At 36.5% G+C, this 22,317-nt stretch overlaps 1 protein-coding gene across 1 annotated transcript; it reads right to left on the bottom strand.

Annotated features, from left to right (window-relative positions):
* Window positions 1–396: 396 nt before the first annotated feature.
* On the bottom strand, window positions 397–21,499 carry LOC138850998 (interaptin-like). Its single transcript, XM_070080902.1, has 9 exons — window positions 21,378–21,499; window positions 14,576–14,657; window positions 13,595–13,704; window positions 11,769–12,011; window positions 10,686–11,174; window positions 8,557–8,690; window positions 2,020–4,507; window positions 1,395–1,538; window positions 397–593 (listed from the first exon to the last, which is right to left on the bottom strand). The coding sequence occupies exons 1-9, from the start codon at window positions 21,423–21,425 to the stop codon at window positions 453–455; spliced, it is 3,879 nt and encodes a 1,292-aa protein (XP_069937003.1). The 5' UTR covers window positions 21,426–21,499; the 3' UTR covers window positions 397–452.
* Between the last annotated feature and the right edge of the window lie 818 nt (window positions 21,500–22,317).

Raw genomic sequence — 22,317 nt, forward strand, 5'->3', positions numbered from 1 at the left:
TGTGCTACTACACAATCTTCTTTTTGCTGAGAAAGGAAAAAAACTGAATTTCTCCCATTTGTGAGGCCTGATAACATACTCCATCTTACGTCTGCAGTTATGCAAAAATCCAATTATTTGAGCCAGAGTATTCACCTCCCCTACTCTCCATGTTACTGGGAGAGTCACCTTATGGCCAATTATATATGGGATATATTAAAATAATTTTAACTTTTTCTCCATGGGAAAGTGGAACAGAATTCTTTCTCCGTAAGCCATGCGTGTCACAAGAGGTGGCTAAAATGCCAGGAGCAAGGGGCTAGTAACCCCTTCTCCTGTATACATTACTAAATTTAAAAAGAGAAACTTTTGTTTTTCTCTTTAGGTCACCCTGCCTCGGTGGGATACGGCCGGTTTGTTGAAAAAGAAATAATTCTAGCCTTCGGATTTACCCTCTTGTCCCATATTGATAACTAAATCATTAGTTCAAAAAACTGATCATTACTTACCTTAATGACTGCTTGTCTAATAAGCTTCATGGCTGCTTCCACATAAGTCTCCCCATCTGAGCTCTCACCTAAGGAGTCTGGTAATTTTCTTATGATTTCACAAACCTGCAAAATAAATTTAAGAAATTAAAAATATCTTAAAAACAGTTAACAATCCAAGAAAAATACCAACAGCAATTGATAGGAGTTGCGAAGTGCATCAAGGAATGCATAGTGATGACAAATGCCCGAATTAAAGAAACTGATAATATAAAAGTGAACTGACCGAAGGTAAGAGCATCAAAGACGTGACACTGACAACAGCATTCACTTGTGTACACACTTATGAAAATATTATAAAAAACAAATGACTTAGTAAGGTGACACCTAACCTCTATTTAATTATCCATTCATATCTGAATGTTTAAATGACCCAAAAAAATTGGATCCACACAATGTAATCATAAAATATATCTTATTCTTTCATTTTCTTTCTTTTCTCAGAACTAGAGAGATGCTGCTAGTGACATAGTACTAGTGATGGATATTTTCTATAACGATATGTTGTTGTTTTGCTGGGAGTGAGGGGCTAATAACCCCTTCTCTTGTATGTATTACTAAATTTAAAAAGAGAAACCTTCATTTTTCTTTTTGGGCCGCCCTTCCTTGGTGAGATGCGGCAAGTTTGTTGAAAAAAAAAATGTTATTGTTTACGGTTTACATAAGGGCAGTTGTACTATCATGTGAAAGTCACTGACTAAACATCATCTTGAATAACTTATAGAGTAAGTGATGGTAAAAGTGTTTCCTTTTTTTTGGGGTCACACTATCTAGGTGGGAGATGGTTGGCATGTTTAAAAAAAAAAATGCAAATGGTGAAATACTTTTAAGGACATTAACCTATATACCATATTAGCATTAACTCACTTTGAGAGTCTGTGCAGATATAAAGTCAACCAGTGTAGAATCAGTCTTCATTTGACATTCCCAATCTTCAACAAGCTTCTCCAGCTCCATTCCAACAAAAGCCATAACCATTTCTCTAGTGTCCAGAGATATATCAGTCTCTTTCTGTATGTAAAAAAATACATTCATATCATTTATAATTAAAATTAATTCTCAAAACATCAAACTTCAAATATTTTTATATTTATAAACAAACCAATTATTATAAGGGAAAAGCATTAAACCCTGAAGAATGAAAGGTAATCAGGTTTGATCTAAAGAAGGGGAAGATAAATCCTGAATGAACATTGAAATGAAATGACTATGGAACAATAATCTTCTCCAGACTGAGGGACTGACCACCTCAAAACTTCAAGGGTGATCGACTGATTACATCGTCTTCACGTCTTCTGCTTCTATCAACTTTTCTGTACTCGACTGAAGAAGCCTACTGTGTAGGCGAAACGTTTCGAAATAAAGATACTTAACTGCTGCATATGTGTCTTACCTAACAAGATAAATCCTGCTCCTTGAATCAAGAGACCCCTCACCTGTATTAAGGTACCTCCCCTCAGTCGAAAAAGTGATTCAACAGTTAAAAACTTACTTCTGAATTTATCCTGGATGACTGGATGTGAAGTTTCTCCAACCTAAGAAGTGTCTTATGATTTTTCATTTGCAGATGAAGTTTTTCATTCTCATGTTTGTATTTCAGAAGCTCTCTTTGTACTCTCAAAAATTCACTCTCATCTTCAATATTTGGTTTAGCTTCACAGAATGCAGGCTCAAATTCCTTACTCGGAGAACCACCAACAGCGCTTTTTAAGTGTTTAAGCTTCTCGACTTCTACTTTCAGACATATGTTTTCCAGTTCATGTTGCAACTTTTCTTCGTGCAACTTATCTGAGTACTGTAAAAGATCAGAGTATTCAGACAAATATTTATTCAATTCCTCGCACATGCACTGCAATTCCTCAGACTGACATGATACAAAAGTTTTCCAATAATTTGAGCAATTGAAGCTATTCATAGATTTATCCTTTACAGCTGAAATTTCAATATTATTGACAATTTCTTTTAACTTTTCTGTGCAATCTGGCTTATCAATCAATACAATAGCTTCCAGTGATTTTTTAAGAAGATTCATTTCGTCTTCTTGTTTTTTTAAATGATCCTCTGTTAAATGAACAGTTAGCTTTAATTCATCTAGCTGTTTTTGGAGGTCCATCTTTTTGCTTATCTCTTTCTGGTATTCTTCCAGTTTTTCCCTAATTTTAACTTTTTCAGTTTCTAATTCACCAAGTCTCCTCTTTAATTTGGACTTCTCATTCTCGAGAGATTTTACACCAAAATGTTGATCATGGACCTTGCTTTTCAGTTTCTCTATTTCATTCAGAAGCTCTTTGTTTTCTTTCTCAAGGTTATAAATCTTGTCTTCACAACATGTATCAAGTTTTTCTTCGTTTTCCTGTGGTTTAAGTGTAATTTTAGCTGAAATGTTAAATTCTTTTACAACATCTTTATCAGCATGGCCTTCAAGATGGTGATTATCATTTGTAAAACTACCACCATGCCCAGCATTTGTTTCAAAAGACGTTGAAGTTGAAACAGACACGCCAACATCACTAGTTAACCGGCGATGTGTGGATAACTGGACTTCCCTATCAAGAGCAAGTAGTGTGCTTGCCAATTCTGCCTTCATCATCTTGTATTCCTCCAACATTCTGTCACGGTCTGTCTCGCATTCATTTTTCTCCCTTTCCATGCTATCATGAGCAATTCTAGCTTGTTTCAATTCAGATACCAGAGTGTCTTTTTCAAGAGTGGCACTCATCAGAGCTCCTTCTAGAAAACCTGCATTATCTTCAGCTTCCTTTAATTTTAGTACAACATTATGCAATTTTTGTTCCACAGACATATTATGGTCACTAATTTCTTGGAACTTACCAGTTAAGCCACTAGCTGCTGCTAGTTTAGAATCTAAACTTCGAAGTTTCTCATTCAAACACTCGCACTTCTCTTCACAGTCCTCCTCTATTCTTTTTCTTTTTATTTCTACTGACTGACATTGTTCAAATAATGCTAAATATTTTTCTCGAAGTTCATCAATGTTCTTATTTTTATTTTCAGCTTCTTCAAGAGCAGAATACATCTGTGACAGATTTTCTTGAAGAATTTGACACTCTTGTTCATACTGAGCAAGTTCGTCACATCTTTTGATCAGCTGCTCATTTTCACATCTAAGATGATAAATTTCATCCTTCTGCTCTAAGCTGCTCTTGACTTCAATTTCAATCACTGGTATTTCTGTTTTCATGACTTTGATACAGTGTTTTAATTCATCTACAAGGCTTTCTCTTTCTCTATCCCAAAACTCTATTTTGCTCTGCAGTCTTTCACAGGTTAACTCGTACTCTTCAACGAGCTTTTCGCACTTATTAAGTTCTAGTTCAATTTCCATATATCTCTGTAAGGTTTCCTGATACTGAAGATTTAGATTTTCTTTGGAATCTTTACTCTTTAATAGTTCATCTGACATGATCTTCATTTGACAATTTATAGTTTCTAATTTGTTTTCTAAATTTGCCTTCTCCTCTGACAGGTTATTCACATTTTGTAATTCCAAGGCAAGGCGATTTTCAACAGAGGATCTCTTTTCAGCTTCTACTTTCAAATTTTCATTTAGTACCACAATTTCTCTCTTGAAATTTTCTGCCATGTTCTCTACTTCCACATATTTCCTATTAAGTTCTTCTATTTTCTGTTGAAAAGCATTTCTGTTAGCACATTCCTGTTTCAGACTAAGCTGTAAATCTTTCTCTCTTCCCTTACTTCCTTCTACTACCACTTTCAATTGTTCTTTCTCTGTACTCAGTTCGTGTACTAAACGTTCAAGATTCTTAAGTTTAACTTTTTCTCCTTCCAGCTGTTCTTTAAGACTAAGATTAAGATTATTAAGAGAATTCAGATTCTTTATAAGACTTGCATGATCTTCTTTCTGTGTTTTCTCCAAAGCATCAATTTGATGTGTTAGTTGAGAAAGCTCAGAATTATGTGAAGATTTTATTTTCAATAACTCTTCATGGTGGATTTCACTGAAACAAAAGAGAGAAATAAACATTAAATAATGAAAAAAAATAAGAATATGACTCAAGAAGAGTGAGCAGTAATGATATGGGCTGCTTAATACAGGTGCTTTCATATTTTCTCCTGACGTCTGTTGCCATTCAACAGATTCCACATATAGTACAGTACGTCTGTATCTCTCTATTGCCAGTATATTAAGATCAGACAACTGAAGTCACAAATTCTTCCATGCTATATTCACACATACACAACCTATCACTAATATTTTATGAATTTTTCAGCAATTAAGTTGTGTTAGGTGCTTTAACACTTAAAGGTGCTGTACATTTGAAATGTCTAAGGAAGATTCCATATGTGGTCACCACATCAGAGAGTTGGCAATGGGATCAGGCACTAAAGAGAGAGAATAGCAATTAAATAGACTACTGTACTGAGTTGGATTTCTTATTTATTTCACAGAGGATCATTAAATCCATAGGGTTACACAACACCTAGGGAAATGAGAGGGTATCTCCAAAACCTTGGATAAAGAGCGATTCAATGATATCCAAGCATCTCCCATTAAGGGAAGAGCTGGAGAGGTCTGGATGCAAGTTGGAAAAATGTATTGATGGAATAAGAATGTGGGAATGAGATGAAGGGGTTTTACTGAAGTTGGAGGGAAGTAATGAAGGTGTTGGAGTGAGGAATTGTTTGGAAATGAGTTGGAAGGAATGATTAGTAAAATGAATTGAACAAGTGTTTTAGAGTAGTTGGAGGGGTGAAATAAACTTGTGGGAGAGAGAAATAATTTAGGGGTGGGTATGAGGGATATGTTTGAGGTGTGTGTAAGGAGGGATTTGGAGGAAGTTGAAGAGGTGTATCTGAGGTATAAAAGGCATATGATAGAGTGGATAGAGGAGCAATGTGGCAGATGTTGCAAGTATATGGAATAGGTGGTAAGTTATTAAATGCTGTAAAGAGTTTTTATGAGGATAGTGAGGCTCAGGTTAGGGTGTGTAGAAGAGAGGGAGAATACTTCCCGGTAAAAGTAGGTCTTAGACAGGGATGTGTAATGTCACCATGGTTGTTTAATATATTTATAGATGGGGTTGTAAAGGAAGTAAATGCTAGGGTGTTCGGGAGAGGGGTGGGATTAAATTTTGGGGAATCAAATTCAAAATGGGAATTGACACAGTTACTTTTTGCTGATGATACTGTGCTTATGGGAGATTCTAAAGAAAAATTGCAAAGGTTAGTGGATGAGTTTGGGAATGTGTGTAAAGGTAGAAAGTTGAAAGTGAACATAGAAAAGAGTAAGGTGATGAGGGTGTCAAATGATTTAGATAAAGAAAAATTGGATATCAAATTGGGGAGGAGGAGTATGGAAGAATTGAATGTTTTCAGATACTTGGGAGTTGATGTGTCGCCGGATGGATTTATGAAGGATGAGGTTAATCATAGAATTGATGAAGGAAAAAAGGTGAGTGGTGCATTGAGGTATATGTGGAGTCAAAAAACGTTATCTATGGAGGCAAAGAAGGGAATGTATGAAAGTATAGTAGTACCAACACTCTTATATGGGTGTGAAGCTTGGGTGGTAAATGCAGCAGCGAGGAGACGGTTGGAGGCAGTGGAGATGTCCTGTTTAAGGGCAATGTGTGGTGTAAATATTATGCAGAAAATTCGGAGTGTGGAAATTAGGAAAAGGTGTGGAGTTAATAAAAGTATTAGTCAGAGGGCAGAAGAGGGGTTGTTGAGGTGGTTTGGTCATTTAGAGAGAATGGATCAAAGTAGAATGACATGGAAAGCATATAAATCTATAGGGGAAGGAAGGCGGGGTAGGGGTCGTCCTCGAAAGGGTTGGAGAGAGGGGGTAAAGGAGGTTTTGTGGGCAAGGGGCTTGGACTTCCAGCAAGCGTGCGTGAGCGTGTTAGATAGGAGTGAATGGAGACGAATGGTACTTGGGACCTGACGATCTGTTGGAGTGTGAGCAGGGTAATATTTAGTGAAGGGATTCAGGGAAACTGGTTATTTTCATATAGTCGGACTTGAGTCCTGGAAATGGGAAGTACAATGCCTGCACTTTAAAGGAGGGGTTTGGGATATTGGCAGTTTGGAGGGATATGTTGTGTATCTTTATATGTGTATGCTTCTAGACTGTTGTATTCTGAGCACCTCTGCAAAAACAGTGATAATGTGCGAGTGTGGTGAAAGTGTTGAATGATGATGAAAGTATTTTCTTTTTGGGGATTTTCTTTCTTTTTTGGGTCACCCTGCCTCGGTGGGAGACGGCCGACTTGTTGAAAAAAAAAAAAAAAAAAAAAAAGAATGAAGTTAGTAAAATATAGCAAATTACATGCCTTCAAATACTGCAAGAAAAAATTAAAAAACTTATTATACATGACATAGAAATGCACGTTACCAATACACAAAGAAAAATGTTTGACAGATTTAATGAGTTCAAAACATAATTAACTACTATTTCATGTAAACATTGATGTAATAGTCAAAGGTGGTGTCTTATTTCCATTATTAGTAATACAATATTAGCTTCCCCAGAATGACTCTAGAGCTACATATTAACAAGGAAAAACAAGGAACCCATTAAGGGTGCCTCTTTTCCAAAAACGTAGCTCCCAATTTGATAACTATTGGTTTTGGAGATGGAAAAAATAATTGTCAATTGATTAAATAATACATAATGCAAACATGAGCTTAGTGCTTTTTTTTATGAATTAAAACCACACATATTTATACATTATTATATTTATGGCAATATAAACACAAATGCAGTATAATGTGATCCTTTATTGACTACGTTTCGCCCACACAGTGGGCTTTTTCAACCCCAGGTTTTTTTTATGAATTGGGCGAAACGTAGTCAATAAAAACCACACATATTTATACATTATTATATTTATGGAGAAGTGCTAAATCCATAGGGATCACATGTCTGGAAAATGGGAGGCAATCAGTTTTCAACCAAGGGGAAAGTTAAATAACAAAAAAAGGCACAATACCAAGACTGGAATGATACACAAATAACCTGCACATAGAAGAGAGGAGCTTACGACGGCGTTTCTGTCTGACTTGGACCATTTACAAATGGTCCAAGTCGGACCGAAACGTCATGTGCGGGTTATTTGTGTAAAGGGAGAGTTGTATCAATTATGTACCCAGACCAAGAGTCCTTGACTAGCATCAAGAGACCCAAAATGAGGAGTATATATGTACATATGTACATGCTCTAAGAAGTAACAGTATACATTGACCCTGTATTCTTCTAGCACAGAGGTTCCCAACCTTGTCTATGCCCCATGCCCCTAGGAAATGTTTGATTAATGTTGCAACCCTTACAAAGGTAATATTACATTTGAAGATGAAGTCAAATTTCTTATTTTTAAATCACAAATTGAACCAAATATATTTCTGCAAGTGAACAAATTGAACTCAAAAATAAGCTTTTAACTGTCATCTCACACCCCTGGGGGTGCATGCACCTTAGGTTGGGAACCCCTGTTCTATCAGGAACTACATGTACTGTCACTGCCATAATAAGTGCAGTGCAGGTAGGACCCCCTTTACAGCATTTTGCTAATGCAGTAGTTTTCATTTATACTTGTTCATTTATTCAGACTTGCTACAATAAATATATTCACCACTCACTATAAGCTAAGAACAAAAATATTTTAAAGTAATATGTGTACTGTATATGCATTTTTTTAGGCCTAGCTCTATTGCTCACTTAATATATGATAACACGTTAAACACGTTATCAGGCTTTTACATGCTTTCAAAAATGAAAAATAGGCTATGTTTCGCTTTACAGCAATTTTAGCTTTACAGAAGTAGCCCAGAACCTAACCTGCTGTACAAGTGGGGCCCACCTGTAAATTACATCCTTATATTTACTGGTTTATTATAATTTATTAGGCATAATTAGTGTGCCATTTTGTTCTTTGGGTATTAACCATATGTTTTATTGCTCCTAAAATAAACACTAACTGACCATTTCTCAGATAAGAATTTATCTATCACCGCTACAGAGGTCAAAATCAATTTAATTAGGCAGTACCTCATCTGCTGCTTCTTGGCAGTGAGCTGCTTCTCAAACTGCTCTTCAGTAGTGGCTAGCTGCACTCGATGATTTTCTTTTGTGTGTGTCAGTTCCATTGTGATTTCCTGAAGCTGCTTCATAAGATTCTGAATCTGGAAATAAAAAGAAAATGTAAAAATTTAACATAAAAAGAGAAATAAAAAAAAAAAGGGGAGGAATAAAACTGTTTTAGTGAAGAAAAAGTTGCAGAGGAACTTATTTAAAACTTTTCACCCATGGACTGAAAAAGCCTATTCCTTTCTGCAAATATCTTTTACTACTTGTTGGCTTTGCCATTTGTCTCTAAGACAGTGTTTTGTTTTTTCTGTTTCCTCAGGAAATAACTGCACAAAATAAAGTTACACTCAGACTAGCACACAGCTATGGATAAGGGAGCGGGCAGAGATTAGGGAAAGGGGAATGTTGTGACCAAGGACATCAGATCAAGTCAAACCAGGGGATAGTTTATGTGTACCATATAGAGTAAGATATATTTAGCCAGAGATGGCACAGTCTCAAAGAAACCTGGAGATACCTGGAGAGGGTTTCGGAGGTCAATGCCCCCCACGGCCCTGTCTAAAAGTAAAGAACTGATGCCTATAAAACATGTTTCAAGAAATAAATAATAATGTGTGCAATCTGTGCTTAATTACTAAAAATATGCAACGAAAGTATTATCTATTGCAATGATATAACACTACAGTATTGCTATTATAGCACTGCATTTACTGCAGTAATACAGTGCTAACCTGTATTGTGGTCTTTTGTCAGTACTCTCTATGGAATCAATGCTGCTTTTAAGTTATGCCTATCTTTTTAAAACTCAATATTGAGTACAAATTGACATCACTATACCAAAAATAATGAAGTAAAGATGGTTTAATGGTCTTGGTAGTAATGTTGAATGTAAAGATTTTTGAGAAATCAATGAAAGCTGGAGGAACAGACATTACAAATTATAGTTTGTGTTAGTTGCAGATGCATTAAAAAATTCTGTTTTATTTTCCTCTTACAAATTTATTACCAAGGGAAGATGAAGTGATGACTTAAATTGTAGAAAATGCTAAATATGAGAGCACTGGACAGTGAAAATGTGAGAAAGGCAGTGTTGGAGGAATTAGTGGGAAGGATACAAAGTGGAGAGGGTACATAAGCACTGCAATCATTGGTTACTGCTCCTAGGAAACACTTAATATTCCTCCCAAGCAATTATAACAAATATAGTTGAGACAACTCAGATGTGGTTAAGCAAAATTTAAATTACCTAGTTAGCTTATAAAAGAAAAATACCATAATAGTTATTCCAGATGTGATCAGAGAAATTATTATACCATATGTATATTATAAATGTTGTGAATATGTAAAATACAGTGGACCCCCGGTTTACGATATTATTTCATTCCAGAAGTATGTTCAGGTGCCAGTACTGACCGAATTTGTTCCCATAAGGAATATTGTGAATTAGATTAGTCCATTTCAGACCCCCAAACATACACATACAAACGCACTTACATAAATACACTTACATAATTGGTCGCATTGGGAGCTGATCGTAAACCGGGGGTCCAATGTACGTACTGTGTTAATATAAAAAAAAAATTGTAAAATAAAATTAGCAATCTATTTCAATGTATGGAAACACTGTACTATGCATACAAATAATGTAGCCTAAGTACTGCACATAACAGCATTAATAATTTTCATTCAGGTGGTAAAATGGGTTTTCTGAATGCAACGTACCTTACAGTAGCTGTAAGCTACTGTAAGGTATGTCTTGCGCTGAATGACCCACATGGGTTTAGCGCTTAAAATTAATACGTATATATTTTCTCTCAGAGGGGTGGAGATATTTTAATTTTTGAACTGAAGTGTAGGCATGCCTCTGGCAAGACAGTGATGGAATGAGTGATGATGAAGGTGTTTCTTCATTCTCAGGTCACCCTGCCTTGGTTGGAGACAGCCAATGTGTTAATAAAAAAAGAAAATTCTCTTGTCATGCGGCTTTTCTCCCTTTCCTTGAATTAGATCTAAAAATACAGCTAACAAATTAACAAAAAATCTTTTTTATTAAAAAAATGTACAATCCTTTTTTAGCAAGAATTACTTACTTCGTAAGATGATTTCTCTTTAGCAATTTGTTCTCTCTGAATTATTCTCTGTGTTTCCTCCTCAACTTCTTTCAGTTTATCCTCAGCCATCTTTTCTGCAGCATTCAAATTATTTTCCAGTGCCTTGTTTTCATTTTGCAATTTTAGTAAGTCATCTTCCTTGCGCTTACACTGGTCTTCCATCATTTCTCTTTCTTTATACCACTTGGAAGACAACTCTTGTAACTCAGCATCCTGACGATTTTCTAGCTGCTGCATTCTAGTCTTAAGACCTGAGTTTTCTTCTTTTAATTTCTCAATTATGTCTTTATTTTCATTTAGTTCACAGCCCAACTTATCAGCATTTGACTTTATTTCCTGAGACTTCTGAAGAACATGTTTATACTGACACTCAAGGTGACCATATTCCTCATTTTTCTGGCTAAGCTGCCTAGTAAGTTGTTCTAGCATCTGTTGGTCTTGTGCTCTATTTTGCTGAATGTAGATCAACTGATAAAAACAGAAGAGAGTTCATAAAATATAACACCTTCAAAAGAATGATGATATAGTATTTTTAAAGTAATTACACAACACAGTACAGTAAACCCACTTATAAGGTGACCTCATATAGTGCAATTTTTTTAACATGACAAAGATTAAAAAAATTGAAAGTGTGCAGAAATTCATATTAAACACCATAAAGAGTGAAATAATCAGATAACATGCAAAATTTTGTACTATCTGCTATAGGTTTCTATAGAATCAAGTTATATGCAAAATCTAGACATTATGTGCCACAGAATTTTCCCCTTCCAACCCATATTAGACCTAATACAGATAGAAAAATAAAAATTAAAATAAGATAAATAATGCACACAAAGACACAAACATTCAGTATCTGAAACATTAAACAACATCAAAGGGCCAAATTAAACAACAGCATAATACAATACCGTCAGTATTAAACTTCTTTTACGAGACAATTTCAAATAGTGTCAGATATTAAAGTTTCTTTTACATAGGCCATTTCCTACAATAGATGGGCGATCCAAAAAGAAAATTTATAAATCCTTCAATACTTATAGCAGTATATAGACACCATACCTTATTTTTTAGCTGCAGATGTTCATGTTGACTTATCCCAGATGACCAGTTCTTATTTAACAGACTGTCAGTAGTCTCTTTCAGCTGCATCTTTAAAGTTTCAATTTCTCTTGCAGATGTTTCAGTCTGCTGGAGGACATCTGCTTGCAAGTCATCTTGATTCTGTATACATTCAGCTAGTCTTGTCTGCAGCTTGCCTATCATCTGATCCCGCTGGTTAACAGCACCCTGGAATTCTTGAATCTGCAGCAAAGAAACTTTCTATATACACACAGATCATATTGGCTATGGAATAAAAATTATTAGTGTTAACTGCTTTTCATACAACTAAATAAGTGGTGAAGATATTGCACAACACACTAAATGATGAACATTAGGACAAGCTAAAGTGCATCATGACTTGTTCAATCACTACAAAGTGGTGACTGAACAAATCATTGGTGATTTAAAGAGTTATCCAGAATGACTTATTGGATCTGTAAGAGGCAAAACCCTAGCATGAGCCCAAACACATTTAACTGTAAGAAGCAACATTTATACCTGCCCAAAGCATTTACACAGACAAGCATGAAGAAACTAACTTTAGCCTCTTTGGTCTGGGATGCCACTCTCACTCTGTACTAATGAGTATGTAATGAAAGACTTTTTCAAAAATAGACTTCTTCACTTGTAGTGTATATCTGCGTGAGAGCAAGATTTTACCAGCTTCGAAAAAATAATAATGGGCATTACTTGATAGCAGCCTTTGTATTGGCAGACAAATTTTTGCAACAGGTGTTTATATAACAAACATCACATCTAAACTTGACTTATGTAACCAGCTAGCAAAGTAACAAGTTCATTAGTCTTTGTAGCAGCACAAATACATTCACAGAACACTAAACCCATGAGGGGCATACAATGCACATCGTAATACGAGGCTATAATGTTCAGTCTAAGGAAGGGGAGGTTAGGTCCAATTCCTTAGATCAAGACCCATTCTCAACCTGCAATGATGCAGATATAGGAATAATTTCACTAGGTACTTCCAGAACCCCTCATGAACTTCATTAAGGTTACCTAAGCTAGAACCATGCATAATTTACACTGAGACAGAATTCCAAGAGCACTGCTTGCTACTTCTCTATACAACAGTACTGTATAGTCCTTGTGGCTTAGCGCTTCTTTTTTATTATAATAATAATAATAATCTATACAACAGTACTGTATATCATAAATGGAGAATAATCCCACATCATAGCAGTTACTAATATTTTTCACTGCAAAACTGAACAAGCTTCATTATTAAGCAAAACATTTTTAGTTTGCTACACCAGCAATACTGTATTACATACAGAACTGGGTAGATCTAATTGGTAACCACCGAGAGAGGAAAAAATGTGGAAAATGCCAAGGAAATGGCTGAGGAAACACTGTCGCACTGGAACTACAATTAATTGTTCCCAATTAGAGTAATTAGTCGGACATCAGGACAGCATCAGTATTTTGAAATTTTTGCATTTTTTAGCATTGCTGATATTCAAAATGTGGACTTATCGACATCCTTCTGTATTATCATTATGACTTCTACTACAGTTCTATACTTCTACCATTATAATGTGCAAGTCAGCATCTCACATCAATGTCTCATGCACTGACCTGCTAATAGTATATCAACAGTTGTACTGTATTAATAGGTATTAGTATAGCATATTAAATATATCTGACACACAAACTATTTATCCAATAGAGACAGAGGCTGAGAATTTTTTTTTGTGTGTGTGTAATAATACAGTGCTAAACAGAGTACAGTACTTTGGGTTATTTAAAAAAAAATGCCAACAAACCTTTGCTTTGTACTTCTCTATGACTGTCTTTGAATTGGACGAGGAAACAGTATTTTGGATCTTCAATTTGTAGTTTTCATTCTGGAGAGCTTCAATTGTTTGCTGATGTGCTGTGCATGAAGGCAAAAAAAAAAAAACAGTATGATTGTTTGATTTTTATACACTACCACATTAATATTTTTAAATATCCACACAGCATATACTTGAAGACACAAATGGTCCAAGAATATGTATAAAGGTACACAAATTTGCAGAGAAAGTTTTGCCTGTGGAGAAAGTGAAACCACCTTTAAGTTCCTATTTGCAAATTGTGCCTTCCTTTATAGTATATATTTAAATTGAAAAAATTGTCTAGTTTCTTAAATAGTTTCTACAGCAGATTACACACAATATAAAAAATTTAATTAAAATAGTGTACTAAACTGAAGTAAAATATCAAACAATGCCATTCACAAAATTAAAAGTATGACCAAATTTACTGTAGTTTAACATTATAAAAACAATTTTGGACATAAATATAATGTAGGTAATGAATAAAATACTGTAACAGATTGTCAAGATTTGCACAAGCAGAGAACTGAACTAACAAAATAAAGAGAGGTAAATGTAAATGTAATAAGTATTCCAGTATAAAATACTGAAATACTTGTACAGGTCAGCCATCACTAATCCAGCATCATTGGGACCTGTAGTGTGCCAGATTTGTGAGTTTGCCGAATTACAGTGATTAGGTTAGAATACACTACACTTAATTAACCTATCAATAGACTCTGCTACATCTTCCTCATTTTCATCACTCCTTTCTCTTCCACTGGCTTGCTGCTGTGGATTTACAACCATCTGCACAATTTGTGAGTCACTATAATGATGAAATCTGAAATTATGCTAGCCGAAATTAGTGCCGGATTACTGGAACCAAATGACTGACTGCCGGATTAGTGATGGCCGACCTGCACTGTATTAATGTCCCTCTATACTCACAATATATTTCATCTTGTACTTGGTCTCCGGATGACTGGATGGCTTCCTCAGCTCCAGTGACAATACCTTCCTCCCAATTCATCTGAGTTGACAGTTTTTTTTAAGTTTAAGGAGCATAAATATTTAAATAATTATTTTTTTTACTAAATTATGTTCCACTGTATATAAAAGGTACAAAACTATAATGGCCTTTAGTATCAGTCACATCCTCCCTCACGACACTCTCGTACTAACTCGCATCATCTCGCTTTATCAGTCATTGAATGACCATAGCATTCTCCATAAAAGATAATGTCATTGTAAAAAGCTTAATCTTCTTAGCTCACTTTGAAGGGTGTAATGCCAACAATGTTTCACTCAAAACAGAGCCTTCTAAAGTCATGGTTTTAAAAGCAAAATGTTGTTCAATTAAACACTTGGTATGCATACTTGTGTCTTTATCCATGATGTTTAAGGTTGAATGAGCTTGTGTTTAATCAGCTAAAATCCAAGTACTGTATTTTGAGACTTGATACCAATATCAGACATCATAGCAAATGTTAACTTCCATAATTATTTCAGTAACCTACTCATAACAAATAAATACAGTGGACCCCCGCTTTACGATCAGCTCCCAATGCGACCAATTATGTAAGTGTATTTATGTAAGTGCATTTATACGTGTATGTTTGGGGGGTCTGAAATGGACTAATCTAATTCATAATATTCCTTATGGGAACAAATTCGTTCAGCACTGGCACCTGAACATACTTCTGGAATGAAATAATATCATAAGGCGGAGGTCCACTGTACTGAAGTCTTAGGAAGAATACTCCTGAAAACAGTATACCCTGTTATCACGTAATTGCTACTACTGTACATGAAAGAACATAAGAAAGGAGGAACACTGCAGCAGGCCAACAGGCTTGCTGCAGTGTTCCTCCTTTCTTATGTTCTTATGTAATGGAGGAGGGACACTGAAACATGCCTTCTCAAATCCATCCTTATACATTTGCCCAACCTATTACCTAACTTTTTATGCTACCCTTTGAAGTGACCACAGACACTCGATTGACTCTAAAAGAGTTTTGGAAAGCCATAGCTTTAACCACTGATGAGCTGTATGAAGGAATTTCTTTCTGCAAGCCGTGCTGGTGACTGTTACAATGACATGAACCACTTTAGACAAATCATAAAGGAACGAGAGGTAGTGACTCCAGTGGCATTAAAAGAAGAAGGGAAGTAACCCCAGAAAAGAACTTGCTGACTAAAATTAACATTTTTTTGTTTGCACGGATTAATTTTATTTCCATTATTTCTTATGGGGAAAATTAATTCGCATAGCGAACCACATGTTCGCTATGCGGGGGTCCACTGTAATATATAACTGAAAACAGTATACCCTGTTATCACGTAACTACTACTACTTTCTATTTTTTATGCTACCCAAGCCATAGCTTTTGTAACCTTTCTTTCTCATGTACCAGCTGACTTTTCCACATGTATAACTACTACTACTACTTCTACTTGTACTACACCTCACTCAGCCTACATATACCCTCCGTGTCCATGTATTGTTTGTAACGGCTTAACAAAGCTCCTGGAGAGCTAAACGTTGCCACAATAAAATGCCCCATTAGTTACATTTGTGTCCTTTTACTTAACCCTTTCAGGGTTTCGGACGTACTAATACGGCTTACACACCAGGGTTTTTAACGTACTAGTACGTCTAAATTCTAGCGCCTTCAAATCTAGTGAAAGCTGGTAGGCCTACATATGAAAGAATGGGTCTATGTGGTCAGTGTGCGCAGTATAAAAAATATCATGCAGCACACAGTGTGTAATGAGAAAAAAAAAATTGACCGTGTTTTTGGATTAAAACAGCAACTTTGCACTGTATTTTTGTATGGTATTTATTGTTGTCTTCTAGTTTTCCTGGTCTCATTTTATAGAATGGAAGACATATTGACATATTACAGAAATTGAGATGATTTTGACTGGTTTTACAATGAAAAGTACCTTGAAATTGCGCTCAAATTAGCAAAAATGTTCGATTTTTACCAAAGTTCAAAAGTAAACAAATCATGCCAAGCGTCCAATACACGTCAACTGGCGAATCTAATATTCTTTCACAAGTGTGCCGATATTATTTATACCATTTCTACACTAATGCAGTAGTCTGCATAACAGTAAATCTTCTATTTTTTGTGAGAATAAAAACTCAAAGTGGAAAGCAAAAGAATGTAAGAGGGGTGTGGGAACGTGAATAATGAACAGAGGAAATGTTGTTTTAGTGCCAGGAATGTCTTTTTTGTTTATTCTGGACCCTATTTGGAAATTGGTATCTTTTGAAATTTGTGTGAAATTGGCAAAATTGTTAAATTCTGACCACTGTATTGGATAGTTTAAATCGGTAAATGGGTGGTTTCTTGTACTCATTCGATAAAAAAAAATGGAGTTCTAGTGAAATAGTTATGATTTTTGTTGACTAGTACACTGGAATTGGCCAAAAATAGATCTGAAAGTGGGCAAAATCGCCGATGCGTAAACATCGTCGAGACCACTAATTTTGTGAGAGCATAATTTCGTAAGTTTTCCATCAAATTTCATACTTTTGGTGCCATTATGATCGAGAAAAGATTCTCTATCTTTTCATCATAAGAACAAAATAATTTTTTTTTGAAATTTGGGCGACCCTGAGAACAAGTCTGGAAGAGGGCCTGGGGACCCTGAAAGGGTTAACATAATTGTATTTACATGTACCTGGAGTATACCTAGAGGGTGTTATAGAGTCAACATCCCTATGACCCAGCACATGACCAGGCCTCATGGTGGGTCAGGGCTTGTTACTGCTGGCATCTTAAGTCAGGTACGAACTTTAGATGCCTGTCCAGCTCCCTCTTGAAGACAGCCTGGGGTCTATTGGCAATCCCTTTTATGTACGCTGGGAGGCAGATGAACAGTCTTGGGCCCCTGACACTTACTGTGTTGTCTCTTAGCATACTCATGACACTCTTGATTTTCATTGGAGGGATGTTTCACCACCTGCCGAGTCTAATGCTTTCATAGGGAATGATTTTTGTGTGCAAATTTGGGACTAGTTCCTCTAGGATTTTCCAAGTGTATATTATGATGCATCTCTCTCGCCTGTGTTCCAAAGAGTACAGGTCAAGGAACGTCAACTATTCCCAGTAATTTAGGTGCTTTATGGTACTTATACTTGCAGTGAAAGTTATCTGTACAATCTCCAGGTCTGTAGTTTTGCCTGCCTTGAAAGGGGCCATTAGTGTACAGCAGTATTCTATCCTAGAGAAAACATGCAATTTGAAGAGAATCATCATAGGCTTGGTGGCCTTAGTTTTCAAGGTTTCATTATCCATCCTGTCATTTTCCTAGCAGATGTAGTACAGACATTGTTGTGATCTTTGAAAGTGAGATTCTCTGACTTTATCACTCCCAGGTCCTTCACATCAGAGGCGTCGTAAGGGGGGGGGCTGCCCCGGGTGACACCATTTAGGGGGTGACACCATAGAGCCTCTAAAGAAGGTGATGCTAATGTACAAAACAGTGCTGCACCAACATAAGAGAAGAATCCTTCATTTCTATATAGCCTATTATATATTAACAAAGTACAAATAAGCCTATATAGGGAAAATCATTGATTTTGATGATATGATAGAGGATTTTGCATAATTGAAGGCAAGAAAATGTAAGATCAGATTCACTGAGATGTTACCTGTACACAAGGTCAAATGTAAGATCAGATTCACTGAGATGTTACCTGTATTTAAGGTCAAATGTAAGATCAGATTCACCGAGATGTTACCTGTACTCAAGGTCAAATCGGAACTAGTGTTTATCTGATATTGCAATGTTTTTCTTTATTTTTCAAGTTTTTTTTTTTTTTTTTCATTGTTGAAGCTGAATAAATGTAGGATCTGTTGCCTGTACTCAAAGTGGTATTTGAGTTTATGTTTCCTCAATATTCCTCAATATTCTCCTGTTTGGTTAAATGACTCTTAAATGTTCTCTTTGCTAAACATTAGTCACTCACTGGTCATACAGTAGTGACATAATTGGAGTTTACCCCCCCATCCCCCTGTCCTTGAATTTCATGGGGGTGACGCCAAAGATACCGCCCCGGATGACACCACAGATTCTGCCCCGGGTGACACCAGAGATTCCACCCCGGGTGACACCAACTCTAGCGACGCCTCTGCTTCACATTACTTTCTCGCTCAATTGTGTGGTTGGAATTTGTTTAATACTCCAATACAATTTTTATTTCCTCGAATTTTCCATAGGGGAGTAATTTAAACACGTCTTCACTGAATTTCACATTGTTTTCTGAGGCTCATTTAAAGACTTGGTGAATGTCCACAGGAGACTTACAGTGTCCTTGGTGGATGGCACTGTCATGCAAATTATTTATTTTATTTGGTCCTTGAGAGATAAGTAAGCTTATTTGGCCACAGGTAAATAAGCAAGTTTATTCAGGTATACCTGGAGTTTACCTGGAGAGAGTTCTGGGGGTTAACGCTCCCGCGGCCCGGTCTGTGACCAGGCCTCCTGGTGGATCAGAGCCTGATCAACCAGGCTGTTATTGCTGGCTGCACGCAATCCAACGTACGAGCCACAGCCCGGCTGGTCAGGTACCAACTTTAGGTGCTTGTCCAGTGCCTGCTTGAAGACTGCCAGGGGTCTATTGGTAATCCCCCTTATGTATGCTGGGAGGCACTTGAACAGTCTCGGGCCCCTGACACTTACTGTATTGTCTCTTAACGTGCTAGTGACATCCCTGCTTTTCATTGGGAGGATGTTGCATCGTCTGCCGAGTCTTTTGTTTTCGTTGTGAGTGATTTTCGTGTGCAAGTTCAGTACTAGTCCCTCTAGGATTTTCCAGGTGTATATAATCATGTATCTCTCCCGCCTGCGCTCCAGGGAATACAGGTTCAGGAACTTCAAGCTCTCCCAGTAATTGAGGTGTTTTATCTCCGTTATGCGCGCCGTGAAGGTTCTCTGTACATTTTCTAGGTCAGCAATTTCACCTGCCTTGAAAGGTGCTGTTAGTGTGCAGCAATATTCCAGCCTAGATAGAACAAGCGACCTGAAGAGTGTCATCATGGGCTTGGCATCCCTAGTTTTGAAGGTTCTCATTATCCATCCTGTCATTTTTCTAGTAGATGCGATTGATACAATGTTATGGTCCTTGAAGGGGAGATCCTCCGACATGATCACTCTCAGGTCTTTGACGTTGATTTTTCGCTCTATTTTGTGGAAGGAATGTGTTTTATACTCTGATGAAGTTTTAATTTCCTCATGTTAACCATATCGGAGTAATTGAAATTTCTCATCGTTGAACTTCATATTGTTTTCTGCAGCCCATTGAAAGATTTGGTTGATGTCCGCCTGGAGCCTTGCAGTGTCTGCAATGGAAGACACTGTCATGCAGATTCGGGTGTCATCTGCAAAGGAAGACACGGTGCTGTGGCTGATATCCTTGTCTATGTCAGATATGAGGATGAGGAACAAGATGGGAGCGAGTACTGTGCCTTGTGGAACAGAGCTTTTCACCGTAGCCGCCTCGGACTTTACTCTGTTGACTACTACTCTTTGTGTTCTGTTTGTGAGGAAATTATAGATCCATCGACCGACTTTTCCTGTTATTCCTTTAGCACGCATTTTGTGTGCTATTACGCCATGGTCACACTTGTCGAAGGCTTTTGCAAAGTCTGTATATATTACATCTGCATTCTTTTTGTCTTCTAGTGCATCTAGGACCTTGTCGTAGTGATCCAGTAGCTGAGACAGACAGGAGCGACCTGTTCTAAACCCATGTTGCCCTGGGTTGTGTAACTGATGGGTTTCTAGATGGGTGGTGATCTTGCTTCTTAGGACCCTTTCAAAGATTTTTATGATATGGGATGTTAGTGCTATTGGTCTGTAGTTCTTTGCTGTTGCTTTACTGCCCCCTTTGTGGAGTGGGGCTATGTCTGTTGTTTTTAGTAACTGTGGGACGACCCCTGTGTCCATGCTCCCTCTCCATAGGATGGTAAAGGCTCGTGATAGGGGCTTCTTGCAGTTCTTGATGAACACGGAGTTCCATGAGTCTGGCCCTGGGGCAGAGTGCATGGGCATGTCATTTATCGCCTGTTCGAAGTCATTTGGCGTCAGGATAACATCGGATAGGCTTGTGTTAACCAAATTTTGTGGCTCTCTTATAAAAAATTTATTTTGATCTTCGACTCTCAGTCTGGTTAGCGGCTTGCTAAAAACTGAGTCATATTGGGACTTGAGTAGCTCACTCATTTCCTTGCTGTCATCTGTGTAATTATCATACATAGCAGCATATGTGTAGAGAACCTGGGATAACCCAAAAAAAAAAAGCAGATTATTACTTTTATGGTGATTATGATTATAATCATGGGGAAGTGCTAAACCCGTAGGATTATACAGTGCCTGTGGGGGGAGGATGGAAGGTATTCAGGCTCAATTCAGGGAACTGCAGCACAGACCCAATTCCCTAGATCAAGAGCCCCTCACCAGTGTCAAGGAACCTCCCTTGAGGGGACTTTTATGGGGAAAGTGATAAACCCGTTGGGGTCACGTAACGCCTGGTGGACTGGAAGGAATTAACACTAAAAAAGGGAGTCAGCCCAACTCCATGAGCCCACAAGAGGCACCTAGAAATAGGCCGCTGTCTTGACAGTAGGCCTACCCACTCACCCCAAAATAGGCGCAAGTGACACCAACTCCCCCCCCCCCCCATAAAAAACCACCTCAAACTCCAAAATTTAACGAGCACAGCTGGTATTTATGTTACCTGTAGCTTCCCTCCCTCCTGGTACTCCCTCCCAGCTGCAGTATCCATCACAATAAGTATAATAAGCAGGTAGACATGACTAAATACACCAGCCAGTCGTCCCTCTCCAAGTATTTGTTGACTTGTCTCTCCACACACAACTACATCTTTTTAAATTATAATATATCAACTTTTCTTATTATTATATTTTTCTTATTATATATTTATTTAACTAATTCTTATTTTATTGTTATTAAGTAGAAGTAATGTAATTTAAATTATAATAGAACTATATTTTGAATTTTTTTCTTATATTTTCGTTCATCGTTATAATTCAATGAATTATTTAAAAAAAAATATTGCTTATAATATATTAATATATAAATAAGAAAATTCACTGAGGATCAACAAAAATTGTAAGAGAAATAATAATAAAGAGTAAAAATAAATAGAAATTTTGCGAGGCTAAATAATGACAAATACAAATAAAGGCAAACTGAAAAAAAACAGGAAACAGAACGATAAATTTAGAAAAAAAATAAGAAAGTGGCCCTAAACAATTAATATTATGAAGACCCACAAAAAATATTGTTATATAATATATCATAGACGTTAATATAAAGAAAAAGACACATAAAAATACTGGGAATTTGAAAATGGGATGATTTAGTTTATGTGATGGACATTATAACTGTTGCAAGTAGTTGTTATTTTGTCATATAAAGTTTTTAATTATTTTATTTTCGTACATATATATATATATCCATAGTAATCTAAATAAATTACAATGAAACCACTAATAATTACATTTTAAAACTAATAAATAGAACCTTTTATATACTTACAATTTAGTAACAGATTCTCTCTCTCTCTCTCTCTCTCTCTCTCTCTCTCTCTCTCTCTCTCATATATATATATATATATATATATATATATATATATATATATATATATATATATA

This window comes from Cherax quadricarinatus, unplaced genomic scaffold (assembly GCF_038502225.1).
Source record: "Cherax quadricarinatus isolate ZL_2023a unplaced genomic scaffold, ASM3850222v1 Contig1216, whole genome shotgun sequence".
Taxonomy (NCBI): Eukaryota; Metazoa; Arthropoda; class Malacostraca; order Decapoda; family Parastacidae; genus Cherax; species Cherax quadricarinatus.

What these genes read in the sequence shown, in the direction of transcription:
- LOC138850998 (XM_070080902.1), bottom strand. Translation starts at nt 21,425, where the DNA reads ATGGATACTGCAGCTGGGAGGGAGTACCAGGAGGGAGGGAAGCTACAG. An exon ending in ATCTGCAGCTAAAAAATAAG is followed by an intron (nt 11,175 to 11,768) that starts GTATGGTGTCTA and finishes TGTTTTTATCAG; the next exon opens with TTGATCTACATTCAGCAAAA. An exon ending in GCCAAGAAGCAGCAGATGAG is followed by an intron (nt 4,508 to 8,556) that starts GTACTGCCTAAT and finishes CTTTTGTTTCAG; the next exon opens with TGAAATCCACCATGAAGAGT.